Genomic DNA, 14081 nt, shown 5'->3' with positions numbered 1-14081 from the left:
ATTGAATCCTTGTCCATAGGATTCGATGTGCTCCTGATATTATTGAAACCTCTGGCTCTGATTTATTTACATCACTTTTATTATCACATTATTGCACTTGTAATTAGATAATTGGTTTGTGTATTGTAACTTTCTTTTTTTTTTCCTGAGCATGGCTGACTGGTCAGTATAAATAAATAAAGAGCTTGATAAAGTAGAGAGAGAGTTCGGTTTGCATGTTCTGTGTTTTCATATTCCCAAACCAATTAGTTTGCTGTAGGGCTGAGCGATACTACCGTTTTAGCGATATATTGAAAGTATCGATATTGCGATATTTTGTTATTAACTATCGTGATACCATGCCTGTACATTACGTCATTAAAAATCCATTTCTTATGCAGTACTATAGTATGTTCACGTTGAGCTGAATCCTGAAAAACAGCTAAAAATTAAAAGTGGATTTTCTTCTCAACAGAGTTAACATTTCAGCCAACCAGATGATTATTGGTAACAGCAAAGGTGTCAACAGCAGACACGTACGGTTTGGCTCCATTACAAATTTGGGAAAGGGCTGTAATGGACACTGTACTTATATGGCTTCTACATAGGAAATGTATTGTAAAAATTTTGATTGGCCGTAGCTAAATATTATGTCAAACGTTTGAACAAAAAGATTTTGAAATATTTTTAGCGGGTCAAGCAGTACTACAAATGAGCCAAATTTCAAGATCATGTGTAATTGCATCCATGAGTTATTAAACGTATTTGAGGATTCAGCTCAACGTGAACATACTATAGGCTAAGAATCCTTGTAAATGATAAAGTCCACCCCCTGCAGAGAGGTGTGAACACCATAACAACCTCAAAGCATGTGTTACAATAATGCACCTATCAATGTATTGCCCCACTACCTCCCCCTCGGGCATATATGGGGCTATAGTGGGGATTTGACACAGCCGAATGTCAAATGCCCAATAGTAGGGCAAACCTATCGTGTCAAATCCCCACCGTTGGCCCCAGTTGCAACGCGGGATTTACTCGGGATTTGACATAGCGAAGGAAGTTACAACAAAAAATATTTGGGCACTTACTGAACGATCGGCCCCATAGTGGGGCAGCAGTTTTGTGTCAATTCCCCCTGTAAAGCCCCACTTACGCCCGAGGGGGGGGCAATACATTGATAGGTGCATAACTGTTACTGTAAACAAGGATGATAGTGGCTAGTTTGCTATCACCTATAAGGACTTCCTGCAGGAATGCTGAGCAATACACTATGTGGCACCAGCTATGATTGACTTATTTGTAAGTATCGATCATGATACTAAAATGGCAGTATCGCTCAGCTCTAGTTTGTTGTATGTTCCTTAATAGGCATATGATAATCTAGACTTGTTCAATGTAATTTTTCTTCAGTAAAAGAGTTGATTCAGTTAAGGATTGAGCTAGCCTATTTAGCTGGTAATTTGCTGAGAAATTTTATATAAAGCACAATCAAATTACTGAAAGTAGAATTTGACATAGCTATACAGGAAACAACAGTGACTACCATTTCAACTATAATGCATCATCGGTGTTGTGAGCCAAACAAAGAAATGACTTTTACACATATGGCAATCTGTTAGTCACATTATCCTGAAGTTGTGTGGCTGTTTGGTATACACTACCTCTGACCAACTAGATATCCACGTATTATCACTTCCACTCTGTCAATTATGGCTTTTATTAATTCTATTCCTTTTTATAACTCCTGATCTTTTGGTGTTTATAAAAAGAGTCTCTTTTCAGAGCTCATCCTTTTGCTCAATACTCAACTTGTACAAGTTTACCTAGATGAAACCATACACATAGCAGGGTATCAAATAAAGTATCTCTCAAATTATTATTCTAATATAAATTAGCATTGTATACATGCTACATCAGAATAGTCTCCACTCTTTCCCCAATAGTTGATAGCTTTCACCTTGTAGTATATAGGATCGGAGGTGGTATCTGCAAAGGGATGGAAATCATGGGATCATGAAAATATAACATGATTGTATAGTTGCTCTACACACACACACACACATACACACACACACAACACACACACACACACACACACACACACACACACACACACAAAAGCAAAGTCTTCAGCTGCTGTGCTATCACGGTCATGCCTATTCCAGAGCTCAAAATAACAGTCTGTCATTTTCTGACCCAAAAGCCATGGACCAAATTAAAAATGGTCTGACATTGTGACTTATCAAAATGAAGCACTATTGTGCAAAACCCCTGGGGAAATTAACCAAACATATGGATGTACTTTCTCCAGATCCATAGTGCCAGGTGACAAGACGTGGATTGGCTTTTCTGCTTTGTCCCGTTTTCTATAACAGAGCCACAATTATCACTGTAACCTTGATTAGCACACAAGCCAGGTATAAAAATGCAATTTGTACCTAATGAACTTACAACTTACAGTATCTTTGGCTCCAATGTGCACAAAACAAGTAACAGTGAATAGCATAGTAATTTAGTCTTTGTGTGATAATTAGTCCTGTTAGGGATTAGCTATATCCTTTTACAGCACACAGCTCTATTTTTACCATAAAGGGTTACCGACCATGTGATATGCGAAGGCTTGTTAATTTCTAGTCTAAATCCAAGATACTCACAAGAAACCTTCACACTGAAATGTTGTAGATCACTGGACTAGTTAACGATAATTAAGATAATATGGAGATCTTGAAATCTCAAAGATTTCAAAATCTCGTCCCTGGTTTTTGTCTAGTTTGTCGATTCCTTGTCTGAGTCAGTAAAGCATCACTAAATGTAATACACTACTATGGTTGAAAAGAATTTATTGCTATTACTTTTGTACATGAAGAGTTCATCAAGAAGCAAGAAAGGCCAAGACGAACAGCAAATATCGCATAAAGTGCTTCAATCTTGTTAAACTCATAAGAGAAGCCCAATGGCACCATGTTTTAAATCTATGAATGAAGTACGCAGCAGCTAAATTGGTAACAACAAATTTGCATGGCTGCACAAGACAACTACAGCAACCCTCGGCGCCCCGAGGGTAAATAAGCTTTTTAAAAGCATTGTGTATGTATACTGGTTACTATTATGTAGCAATGGCCGACCATGTTACATGTTGGTCTGTCATTTTGACAGATCGTGTAAGAAACTTTATATTGAGTACAGCTATTCAGTAGAGCAGGCAAATCCTAGGACTAGTAGGCTGTGCCATGTCTCGCTGGTGAAGGTGAGCGCATGCAGCACACACACACACACACACACACACACACACACACACACACACACACACACACACACACACACACACACACACCTTTAACCCAGTGAACATAGAGTGAGAAGTGTACATGGACTGTGTTGACAAGAGTATATGTCCCATTGGGTTGGGTTGATGTGACTATGTTGTATGTCAGTAAACACCTACATATTAAGAGAGTGCAATGAGAACATGTATACAAATCACAATACCTTTCTGGCACATCTTTCCATACAATCATCACTTGTTCTGGCACAATCATTTTCACACGTACATCAACTACCTGTTGTAACAACTGTATCACTTCAACTTCTATTGGCTATGGTGTCACCTGGCTAGGTGGTTTGGCTGGTTTAGCACAAACATGCAACAGGAAGACACTTGGTAAAGGAAGTGAAATTGTTAGACCTTTTCTGGGAGAGTAAGTCTTAGCATTACTTAACTGAACTGAGTCCTGAAAGAAACACCATTACATACTTGTTAGGTGTCCTTTAAGCATACAATAGCATCCCTCATTTGCTGGAGTAGCTGATAGGAAGGATAGTCAGGTTTACCAGCAGTCAACCAAATATCATACGGGTTAGTCCTGTTATTGTCCAACCGATACTGCATCATAAGTGCTATATGATATACACCCCAGAACAATGACAAACTAATATAATGGGACATGCATTTGAGGCCACCTTTTTGGTAGAATATAATGGTAAAGCTTTCATATAAGTATATAGGCTATAAGACAAATCACAGAGTGCGTGAATAATAATAGTTATAACTATACCATCTTTTCCCAGATCAGGCAAATTTTTCCACTTGAGGTGACAGTGAATATTACTGCTGTTCAGATCACTGGTGTCATTACTATTGTATATCATCACTGCTACTTCTCCACTAAAAGGAGGTGTAGTCAGCTTATCAAGTCATTTCATAGGTACACAGATGTAACGTACTATTCTGTGAGGTTACCAGGCTTGTTTAATACTGTGGCAATCACACCAACATCGTTATCAGGAAACAGTACATGCTTGCCTAAGACAAAAGTAATAACAAAAAAGCACTTCTTCAACTTTACCTTTTAGAACAGTCACAGTTAACTGCTTTGACCCCAATAAGGATAGCAGTCCCATTACTGACAACACTGGCTTTCTGACTAGCTGTACAGACTTGGGTCTGAAACATAACCTGTTAGTTTATGTGTTTCTTGATCCACTATATGTTACTTTGTCAGATTCATCAAGAATCGAGTAGTGAGGGTACGCTGATCAAAATAATGTGGAGGACCAAAGTTCAGGAAGCCATTGTCATTGCTCAGTAGTTGGAAACTAAGGAAATAAAATATGAACACACCATGATGTCAGGGGTATAGTGTTCCATTTCTTCACGACAGTGCCTAGACACTCTTCAAGTGAGCGCTATAGTTAACATTGCAGAAATTTTCAGGTAGACAAGTTCAGATGTGCAGGTTCCCATTATGCGCCTCTTTTAAATTATGCATGACTGTTCTATTAGAGCATTTTGACTGGTTCAGATTTTCCCCAAATGGTTTGAACTAAGACCAATCTTCCAAGCTATTCCCATAAGCAATTTACCGTGTAGGTGTGATAAAAATTAAACTTTATCAATACCGTCATCTATAACTTGTTTATTGGATTTGTACCCAGACTTGGCATTTGAATTGCATTAATTTTAAGGCAATTGAGATATGCATTTACGTTTATAATAGTTTTTTTGAAGAGTCTAAGCCGAAGAAGAAAACTTTGAGGCTGGTACTTCATGGGCAATTTGCTCAAATTTTGGGTGGGGTGCATGGGACATTAAAGGTGGTGGGTGTTAGCAGTATAAAAATGCTTTACTTGGAGAAGGAACACAGTATGTGTAACAATTGCATTTTTATTTTTCCTTTCAATATCACAATGGTGTGGCACTCCAGCTTTTTTGACTGCACAATACTATACTATGTGAGAAAAGAAGACTAACTTCAGTCCAGGATTTTGTGGAATCAACATATTTACATGCTGAGCGATGATCTAGAGGACAAAAAGGATCAGAATTGCTTAGAATTATGTTGCTGTACCTTGGCTACAACTGCTGCATATCGTACATCAGCTCTCCATTCTTCACCCTTTGACCATCCAGAAAGTGGGTCCCCTTCACTGCCATTCAGTCACTCATATACATAACAGCTGCCATACTTACTCATTGTAGAAAGGCAAATACTTCAGTGTGGGAAATTGTTGAGACAATAAGTTGAACTGGTTAAGCTCCAAGTTTAGAATCTCACTAGATGAACCCCTGCCCTAATTTTCAGTGAATGAAGAAAGGTGTAAACATCAGGTTTGCAGAATTCTAACCTTCAAATGGAAAGAGACATAATCAATTTGAACTCCTTTCTCTCCAGTAAAATAATTAGTTCCATTAACACAGTGTTGTAATAGTTGCTATAGTGTATGTAATGTAGATGAATCTCATAAACAACTGTGAGATAAGGCTCACCCAGCAAATGGTGTTTGGATTATAGCACACTCCATTAGCTGGAGTTCCCAGTATTAGAGAAGGGTGAGCATCACGTAGTCCCTCTGAACAAGCATCGTAATAGTTGAGATATCCTGTGAGATGTCACATGTGTCATGTTGGGACTACAGATACATACAATCTATACCTTGTGTGGTGAACTGAAGGGTGTCAAAGTCTCGGTTGTTGGGTTCATTCCAGCTTTCAAAATTCCATTCTGACACATAATTCAGTCCATATCGATCTAATCAGATATTATACCAAATGTCCACACTGACCTACCTCTTACCAATATATCTTGTTGCAATGTTTTTCACAAGATCCCGCCACATATAAACTTGAGTTCTGAAAAATGCAATGCAACGTGACATGCTTGATTTACACATAATTAATTATCACTTGTTCTCCATATCAGTAAATATGTTAGATGGATTACCCATTATTTCAAATCCTGGCCTGTAAGAGATCAGCAATACAGACTGTGTACAATTACTAAAACTACTGACTTTAATCCATTCTCCTTTAGCAAATCCATGGCATGATCTAAATCAGTAAAATTATATACTACACTCCCTGGACCAGTTACTCTGTAACATACAATGTAGTATTCATGATACAGTCTATAGCTGTTAGCCTACTTTGCTGTGACAAGGTCAAGAAGCCAATGAATCCGAACTTGTTTGATGCCTTCATTGGGGACTGACCCAAAGTGTGCCAAATTTTGCACTTCAGAGTCGTCAAAGAAATAAGTGGAAAAGTTTTCATGTGGTAGAGGAGGACTACAATAAAAGATCACAATTTGTATGTGTGTCCCATGCAGTATACAGTACTATATATAGTATGGTAGCACTATGAGGTAGGGATGATGAAGGCTTGGACTATCCTACACAAAAGATATCACCAGCCTCACTTTTCCTTCATGACAGTTTGTGCAACCCCATACACTTTTAACAAGTTTTTAAAAATCATTACATATTTGGTGGAACTTTCTTCTGACTAACCAACTGACTGACTGATGCCCTCAGCCAAACATAACATTTTATGGTTAACACTACAGGCTTGATTTGATGTTCAACACTGAGATGTACTTTTTTTTGCCAGCAACAATTCATGCATTACAGGCTTAACTTTGTTCTCCTTTGTCTCTCATTCTTTCTCCACTATCATGTAGGTATTGATTTGCAGGTGTAGTGTGTACTAGACAGATGATTATAGCATCATTGGGGTGAGCCTGATCTTAAACATTAACAGATGTGAGAATTGAGAAAAGCCAAATACAAAATTCCCATTATTATCTGTATACACAGTACAGCGGTACTTACACTCCGCACGTGCATTGTAACTTCACGTGAGGAGTATTTTGGCTCGGTCCGGCGCTAATGCACTGTTAGCATGGGCCAACATGACTATAGTAAAAAAAGCTGCAGCTTACACATGTACTGTTAGAAGTGTGATTGTAAACTCCAATTATGAGTACAGGTATGAAATACGTAGTGCATGGTGTGTTATAGCTACAGTATTAATGTAGCGCAAATATACTTCAATGGGTTTATAGACCTTGCTTCTCTTTGTTCAGCAGTTTCCATCTGTCTTCTTAATCTATCTCTTTCCCTTCTCCTTTCTTCTGTAGCCTCTTCATTGCTGCCCTTGGTCTGTCCTCTATGATCTCTTCATTGCTGGCCATACTGCAAGCGTGAATTGCCTCACAACAGCATATGGCATACAGTGTTTGCACAGTAAATTGTCGGGCACGCAACGCTCTTATATCGTACGCATCAACCACCCAGTGTGGGGCTTTCCGTGTCCTCAATGTAAGCTTTTGGGCACGCGATGCTCATACACCGAAACGCATTCACTACCCAGTGTGGGGGTTTCTGTGTCTGAGACGTAAATTCTCGGACACACAATGCTTGTATAACACACGATGCTTGTACAACGTACAGTGACTACTGACCTGTGCGGGGCTCACTCAGACTCTTCCCAATTAGCTTTTTGGCTACTGAGCAGTAGCAAGTGGATTGATTCCTTATTCTTGTTTGAAAAGAAATGGGACACAAAGGAGGACAAAGATAAGTCCATGATGCATGCATTGTACATGTTGCAATATGTCAAAAGGCACCTGTTGAAGTATCATCTAGCAGTGAAAAAATCAAGCCCGTAGTCTTAGCTGTTATTGAGTTATGCTTGTCTGAAGGCATTAATCAGTTATAATTAGTCCGTCAGGCATTATAAAATTCCACAAATTCATTGGAAACATTTGGGGTCACACTGTAGGAACTTTTGTGGTTGGTGAAATACTGCCGAGGCACCATGAAGGTATTGTGAGGGTTTCTGGTCAATATTTTTTGTGAGAGTGTGCGCTATAACCTGTGTGTAGGAAGATTGAGGTAAAAACAGTTTAGGTGACCACAGTATCAGGTGGCAACTTGGGAATACAAAAACTGCAAGTGGGCGACAACACACTAAATGGCCAGAAGGTACACATATATATATATACTAGTTATTAAAAAAAATTAAAAATTTTAAAAGAAAGTAGGGATCAATACAATACACATGCTATAAAAAGTAAGGAAACAAGCTTACAGCTGAAATGAGAATGATCCATGCAACAAAAAGTAAGGAAACAAGTCAAACAAGATTAAATGACTACTTGCCTACTTTTGGCTAACATCTTGCTATATCAAATTAGCCAAAAATAGGGATTAAAATGCATCTCATTTTAGCAAGTAGTCTAATCTTGTTTTACTTGTTTCCTTACTATTTGTTGCATGGATCATTCTCATTTCAGCTGTAAGCTTGTTTCCTTACTTTTTATAGCATGTGTATTGTATCAATCCCTACTTTCTTTTAAAATTTTAATAACTACTTTGTTAACTTTTTATGTCTAGCACAATCACATCCTTTCACTGAATTTTAAAACTGTTCATGGCCTCCTAACCTAACTCTTCTTGATATTTTGCAGCATTGGTCATGCAAAATAATGGCTAGCGTCAGATTACCACTAAATAGGGTTCTACTAAAGCTGTATGCACAACTAAGCATGCATGCTTTTTAGGGGTCTGGATTGCCCCCATCTGGAACAAAATTCAAATAGCCACTCTGAGATTGCAACTGGGAGGGTTTCAAGACAGAAATAAGTGGTTTATTAATGATGATTGTTCTATTAGAGTATTTTATTGCCTGTCTGTTCTCTTTGAGTATATCGATCTGTACTTTTTAGTCAGCAAAACCTGCTATGGCCACTGCCATAGTGGCCGTGCCTTGTTTTTCTTCTTTTTTCTCAGCTATCTTCTCTTTGTTTTCCGCGTAGTGCTTTTGGTTATAGCTTTTTCCTTCATCCATTTCAAAGGCATGATTACCTCGCCAAAACTAAACTAGTAAGACCATAAGCAACTAGAGATGGCGACTCCTTGACACGCCCATTAATACTCGTCTTATGAGGGCACTTCATTAAAATCACGTGCAATAATCACGTGTTAAGGCAGCAACGCGCGTAGCAACTATCATTTATCTTTCAGGAAGAAGGAAGGCCAATGAATGATGAACGCGAACTGCGAACAGCATGGTGCAGTGGACAAAACGTAATCGAAACAACAGATTAGTGAATCTGCTATCATTACCTTGGCTGTCTGAAATTTCTGGAGCCGTACACCCGGGTCTTACGGCAGGCAGGCAGATGTGAATTTTGAAATTTTTAAAGTTCACTGTGCATCAAAACAGTTGACTTTTTGCTTCGTTTAACCAGGTACAGCATCATTACAGCTGTACTAATGCATTCCAGGTGTTTTTTTTTCTGGAAAAATGTAATGCAAGGTTTTTTTTAAGTACAAAAATTTACAAAGCCATATGATTTCTTACTGATCCCTACTTATTAAGTACTATAGTATGTTCACGTTGAGCTGAATCCTCAAAAACATTTAATAACTCATGGATGCAATTACACATGATCTTGAAATTTGGCTCATTTGTAGTACTGCTTGACCTGCTAAAAATATTTCAAAATCTTGTTGTTCAAATATTTGACATAATATTTATGGCCAATCAAAATTTTCACAATACATTTCCTATGGGGAAGCCATATAAGTACAGTGTCCACTATAGCCCTTTCCTGAACTTGTAATGGAGCCAAACTGTACATGTCTGTTATTGACACCTTTGCTGTTACCAATAATCATCTGGTTGGCTGAAATGTTAACTCTGTTGAGAAAAAATCCACTTTTAATTTTTAGCTATTTTTCAGGATTCAGCTCAACGTGAACATACTATACCGTACCTAATGATCTTCACTTATGAATATTAATCCTAATTAAGTCAGCTCATAATTATACACATATCAATGTATCATGTTTAGCTATCTAATATATTCTAAACACACAACCCACAAGCATGCGGACACTTTGACCGATAATTATAAGGTTTTTGTATTTCACATTTTCAATAAAACAACTATACAGTAAGTTTTGCTGGATACAGTTAGTGTTGCTGGATACAGTAAGGCCATACCTATTTGAAAAGTTGTTGCTCGGACCCGACCGACACGATTTTGCACAGATATTAATCAATAAGAAAAAAAAATTAGATCACGTGACAACTAGAAATTGTTTTTGTAATTGCCACAAAAGATCAAAGATACTCTAATAGAACAGTCAGCTGGTACAATTTGATCTCAAATATAATGCTAGTTATCTGCAAGTGTTAAAACCTGTGTTCCTCACTGAAAATCTATGATAGCTATGCCAATACATCAGTGCTTATTGAACTACTAGCTATCCGTTGAGCTAGCTAATAGTTGTGTAAGGGATTTGACAAACTAAATGTTTCTTTAATGTGACTTACCAATCTATTATGAAACAGTAACTGGCTTGTAGCTAGTAATCATAAACATGTCTAAAACTAGTTAGCTAACTGTTTCTTTTTTTGCCTACCGACTGACCCATTTTGTTGTAAAATAAATCTGAACAACAACTTTCAAATAGATATGGCCTAAAAAAGCCTTGAAAAGTACTCAAAGTGACAGCTGAAAAGTACATCTTGATTTGTCTCATGCCATAAGCAATCTCATGACATCTATTATTTGCACTTCATAATTACTAATTACCAAAATCCAGTGCTTCTCCAAAAGTGTGTGAGAAAATCTGGCTTGAGTTCATCTCCGGGTCCAACAATCACTGTAAAGTTATATCGTAATCTAGAAATATTAAAATCTGTAGATGTTTTTTTTTTTCCATCTGGCAATCCTTCCACCATCTGTTGTTGTGAAATAAAGCTCCTCATTGGGAGTAATGTGATACGATGACTCCAATGGCTGCTTGTCAGCTGGTCACTTACATCATACCTATTGGAAGAGGCCATCAAATTTCACAAATATAGTGTATACAAATAATAATCCTATAGACTACTTTTATGGATCGTGACACTCTTGATAAATACCTCGACTCCTCGTGCCATACGTATTGGAATCGATAATAAGCTAAGTGACTCCTGCCGACATGTAGTACTCCGTACAAAGCAACCAATATTATGAATAGAATGATAAGTTGCTTTCTACTATCCCACATTTACGATTTGTCCTATAAATTAATCCGTCGTATATGTTCCCGTCCACCTTTTTCCATTTATGGCGCACGACAATACGCTATGAAGTCACGTGATGTTATAGAAACCATACCTATTTGGCGAGAAGAGTTTGGTAGTGGTATCGAGTTGACCAACTGGACCTAGTATTTCATCTAGCACGTAAATGACTCTATAGCGAAGAAGATGTCTGTTCCTTATCCGGTGAGTGTACTTGTGCCTGTGATAGGGGAGCGTGTATTGTGCCAAATACATTCGCGTGTTTCATCAGAACCTTTAACAGAACGATGCTCTGTATAAGTGTAGAATAGTTAACGATTATTAATTGTAATTAGCCTACCTTATCCATTTTCGCGTAAATAGTGTGTCATTGAAGTTATCAGGCACTAGTCGTAAAACAAAAACCTCAAAAGCTCTGATCCCTTGATGTGTATGTAGTGTTTACTCGTTGCCCGCTTGACAGAGCACTCCAATGTGTTTATGCTGATGATGCAGCGTTGTTGTTGTTGTGTGTAGCATGTCATGTAGAGGATGCTTTAGGATGTGTTGAATGAGGTAATTTGTGATCAATGCCCTTTATTGGCAATTAAATGTCATGTGGCCAATCCCTGGATGCTAAAGGGAATGCTTACAAATGCTAGGGCCAACTGATGTAACTGGTCATGGTTTGAATTCTACTTTTTGTTGTCATTGTGATAAATTAGAAACGATTATAGACACCAACTGTTCCTGTTTGCCTCCTAGATTTTCTATCCCACACAAACTTCACAAGCCATTAGAGTTCAAAAGCTGTGAAGCTATGTGTGGTGTACAATGAAAAATGTGCTGATAAGCGTATTTGTATAAGGTGGTTGAGTATTCCCATTATTTACTGCAACAAGCTCCTTTAGGAGACCACACTCTAGACACTGTTTGAACACTCCTTGTACGTTTGGTTTGCAGACTTAACCATTGTCATGTGTTCTTTGTTAGTGTCCCTTGCATGTCTTCCTTCACTCTGCTTATGATTTGGCAAAGAAGGGATTCCTTGGTGTCTGGTGAGTTCTTATTGTATGTAACGTAATTACAAGCTATAATATTATAGATTGGTCCTGTTTTATTTGAAATATAAACATGTGTTACAAAACTAGTATAGTATGCATATCCTTGAAAAATGGATATTTGAAAATAAATTTTAATAGTTTGAAAGTTGTGCACTTGGTCAAATTTGTGGTAGATATTATATTGTGACTTATAAATGAAAGTTGTACACAATATGATCTTAATTTTATATGTAACACTTGTTTCTATTTAGTGACCCCTACTGTAAGGTTACTGTCAACACTAACAATAAGAAAGTATCTAAACAGACAAAGATGCTTAAAAAGGTACGTGCTTGTTTGAAGCGTTTGGCGTATGTTAAATTTATCCTGGGTGCTTTAATAGACTTTATTCCCAGAATGGCAGGAAGTTCTACAATTCGATGGGGTAAGATTACAGATTGAATGGTATAGTTGATACATGTATTGTTTTATTAACAGGTAACGGCAGACTCCATTTTAAGCTTGGAAGTGTTTGACGCAAACACAATAGTAAGCTTGTGTAGAATGTAACAAATTAGTCACATATCTGCTTTACTCTGCAAGACTCGTGACAACTTTTTGGGACGAGTAGTCCTGAGGCTGAGGGATCTTAGTATTCCTTGCAAGTTAGAGAACGTTAACACCTATGGTGATCTTAAGACTTACAAACTTCAAAAGAGAAAGTAAATGAACTGTCTGGCTACTGTACAGATAGTCAGCATGTGTGTTTAGTCCAAGGTCACATGTCCGAGGTTCCATGAATTTCAAGTTGTTGTATTACTGTCAGCCTTCACAGAGCAGCTCAGGACAAAGACGATTAGGTGTGTTACTACAACACTTGTTTTAACACCTGAACTTACATGGGCATCATGATATTTTAATAGTTGATTTGGTTCCTGGTGCAAGTGGACACTCCCCAGGACTGAACAACAGCAGAAGTAATAGTACCAATGGCAGCTCAAGACCCAGCTCTGCCAGCTATGGCAACACTAGCCATAGCTCTTCTAGAACAAGCCTTGTGGGCCAAAGTAGTAGTAGCCAGAGCTCCAGAAATACTCTAAGTGTTCCTTCAACTTCTGTTGAGGTAAAAAAAAAACCACAAATTATACATCTCATAATAAATCTATTTTGTTAGGAGTTGTCACAATCAGAGGAACCCTTGCCTAGAGGGTGGGAAGAGAGAACAGTAAGCTAACACGAAATACAGTATTTGATTATATGCTTTCATTGTAGGATGCCAATGGCAGAATATACTATGTTGACCATAAGAATATGCGCACACAATGGGATAGACCCACAACTACCTCTTCTCAGAATGCTAGTGCTATTGCATCACAAGTAGCTAGAGATAGGGAGAGGATGCACTATCAGTATACACTGCGCCGACCCACGGCTCAGAGAAGAGGGGACAGCAATGGCACGGTTTGTGTTATACTGACTGCACAGGCACTGTGTTGTTAAGTGTGTTCTGATCTTTTAGCCAACTAGAAGTGGAGAGAGCAATAGCAGTCGACACTCTACTGCTTCGCTGACCACACCTACTTCTACACCCACCTCCACACCTACTGTCACGCCCTCCTCCACACCTTCACCATCACAGACACCAAGAGATTTATCAAGAAGTTTATCACAACTATCAACAAATGATGTAAGTATAGAATTGCATTTGAAACTGGCAT

At 38.1% G+C, this 14081-nt stretch overlaps 2 protein-coding genes across 5 annotated transcripts in view; one reads left to right on the top strand and one right to left on the bottom strand.

The window, feature by feature from the left end:
* Positions 1-1850: 1850 nt before the first annotated feature.
* On the bottom strand, positions 1851-11417 carry LOC136262106 (alpha-L-iduronidase-like). Of its 3 annotated transcripts, XM_066056252.1 has the most exons (21): positions 11198-11416; positions 10866-11102; positions 6406-6546; positions 6274-6354; positions 6167-6223; positions 6057-6112; positions 5916-6011; positions 5750-5862; positions 5608-5694; positions 5453-5553; positions 5331-5409; positions 5234-5283; positions 4477-4578; positions 4329-4426; positions 4207-4285; positions 4038-4147; positions 3761-3879; positions 3591-3713; positions 3472-3542; positions 3317-3423; positions 1851-1968 (listed from the first exon to the last, which is right to left on the bottom strand). In XM_066056252.1, exons 1-21 carry the CDS (start codon positions 11323-11325, stop codon positions 1874-1876), a joined length of 2130 nt encoding a protein of 709 aa, XP_065912324.1. In that variant the 5' UTR covers positions 11326-11416; the 3' UTR covers positions 1851-1873. The 3 variants fall into 3 exon arrangements, 1 of the variants encoding a protein (XP_065912324.1); XR_010704125.1 differs by lacking the exons at positions 1851-1968; positions 3591-3713 and having other exon boundaries at positions 3364-3423; positions 3737-3879; positions 11198-11417; XR_010704124.1 differs by lacking the exons at positions 1851-1968; positions 3317-3423 and having other exon boundaries at positions 3483-3542; positions 3591-3672; positions 3737-3879; positions 11198-11417.
* LOC136262105 (E3 ubiquitin-protein ligase NEDD4-like) overlaps positions 11385-14081 on the top strand; it is a 13585-nt gene continuing 10888 nt past the window's right edge. For both annotated transcript variants that reach the window (XR_010704123.1, XM_066056251.1), the window contains exons 1-11: positions 11385-11545; positions 12314-12378; positions 12636-12708; positions 12767-12808; positions 12862-12912; positions 12967-13085; positions 13135-13223; positions 13287-13486; positions 13538-13588; positions 13636-13824; positions 13883-14050. Coding sequence is in view for 1 of the 2 variants with exons in the window: in XM_066056251.1 (XP_065912323.1) it covers positions 11528-11545; positions 12314-12378; positions 12636-12708; positions 12767-12808; positions 12862-12912; positions 12967-13085; positions 13135-13223; positions 13287-13486; positions 13538-13588; positions 13636-13824; positions 13883-14050 (1065 nt within the window). In the remaining variant the exon portion in view is untranslated. The remainder of the gene's footprint in view (positions 11546-12313; positions 12379-12635; positions 12709-12766; positions 12809-12861; positions 12913-12966; positions 13086-13134; positions 13224-13286; positions 13487-13537; positions 13589-13635; positions 13825-13882; positions 14051-14081) is intronic.

This window comes from Dysidea avara, chromosome 7 (assembly GCF_963678975.1).
Source record: "Dysidea avara chromosome 7, odDysAvar1.4, whole genome shotgun sequence".
NCBI classification, from domain to species: Eukaryota; Metazoa; Porifera; class Demospongiae; order Dictyoceratida; family Dysideidae; genus Dysidea; species Dysidea avara.
The sequence above is the reverse complement of the archived record's forward strand: the minus strand, read 5'-3'. Positions and strand labels throughout refer to the sequence as shown.

Bases quoted from the DNA above. Each gene is read 5' to 3' on its own strand.
- LOC136262106 (XM_066056252.1), bottom strand. From the start codon at position 11,325: ATGTGGGATAGTAGAAAGCAACTTATCATTCTATTCATAATATTGGTT. The intron at 11,103-11,197 runs GTATTTATCAAG...CTCTTCCAATAG, and splicing joins GTATGGCACGAGGAGTCGAG to GTATGATGTAAGTGACCAGC. The intron at 6,113-6,166 runs GTGATAATTAAT...TGCATTTTTCAG, and splicing joins TTTACTGATATGGAGAACAA to AACTCAAGTTTATATGTGGC.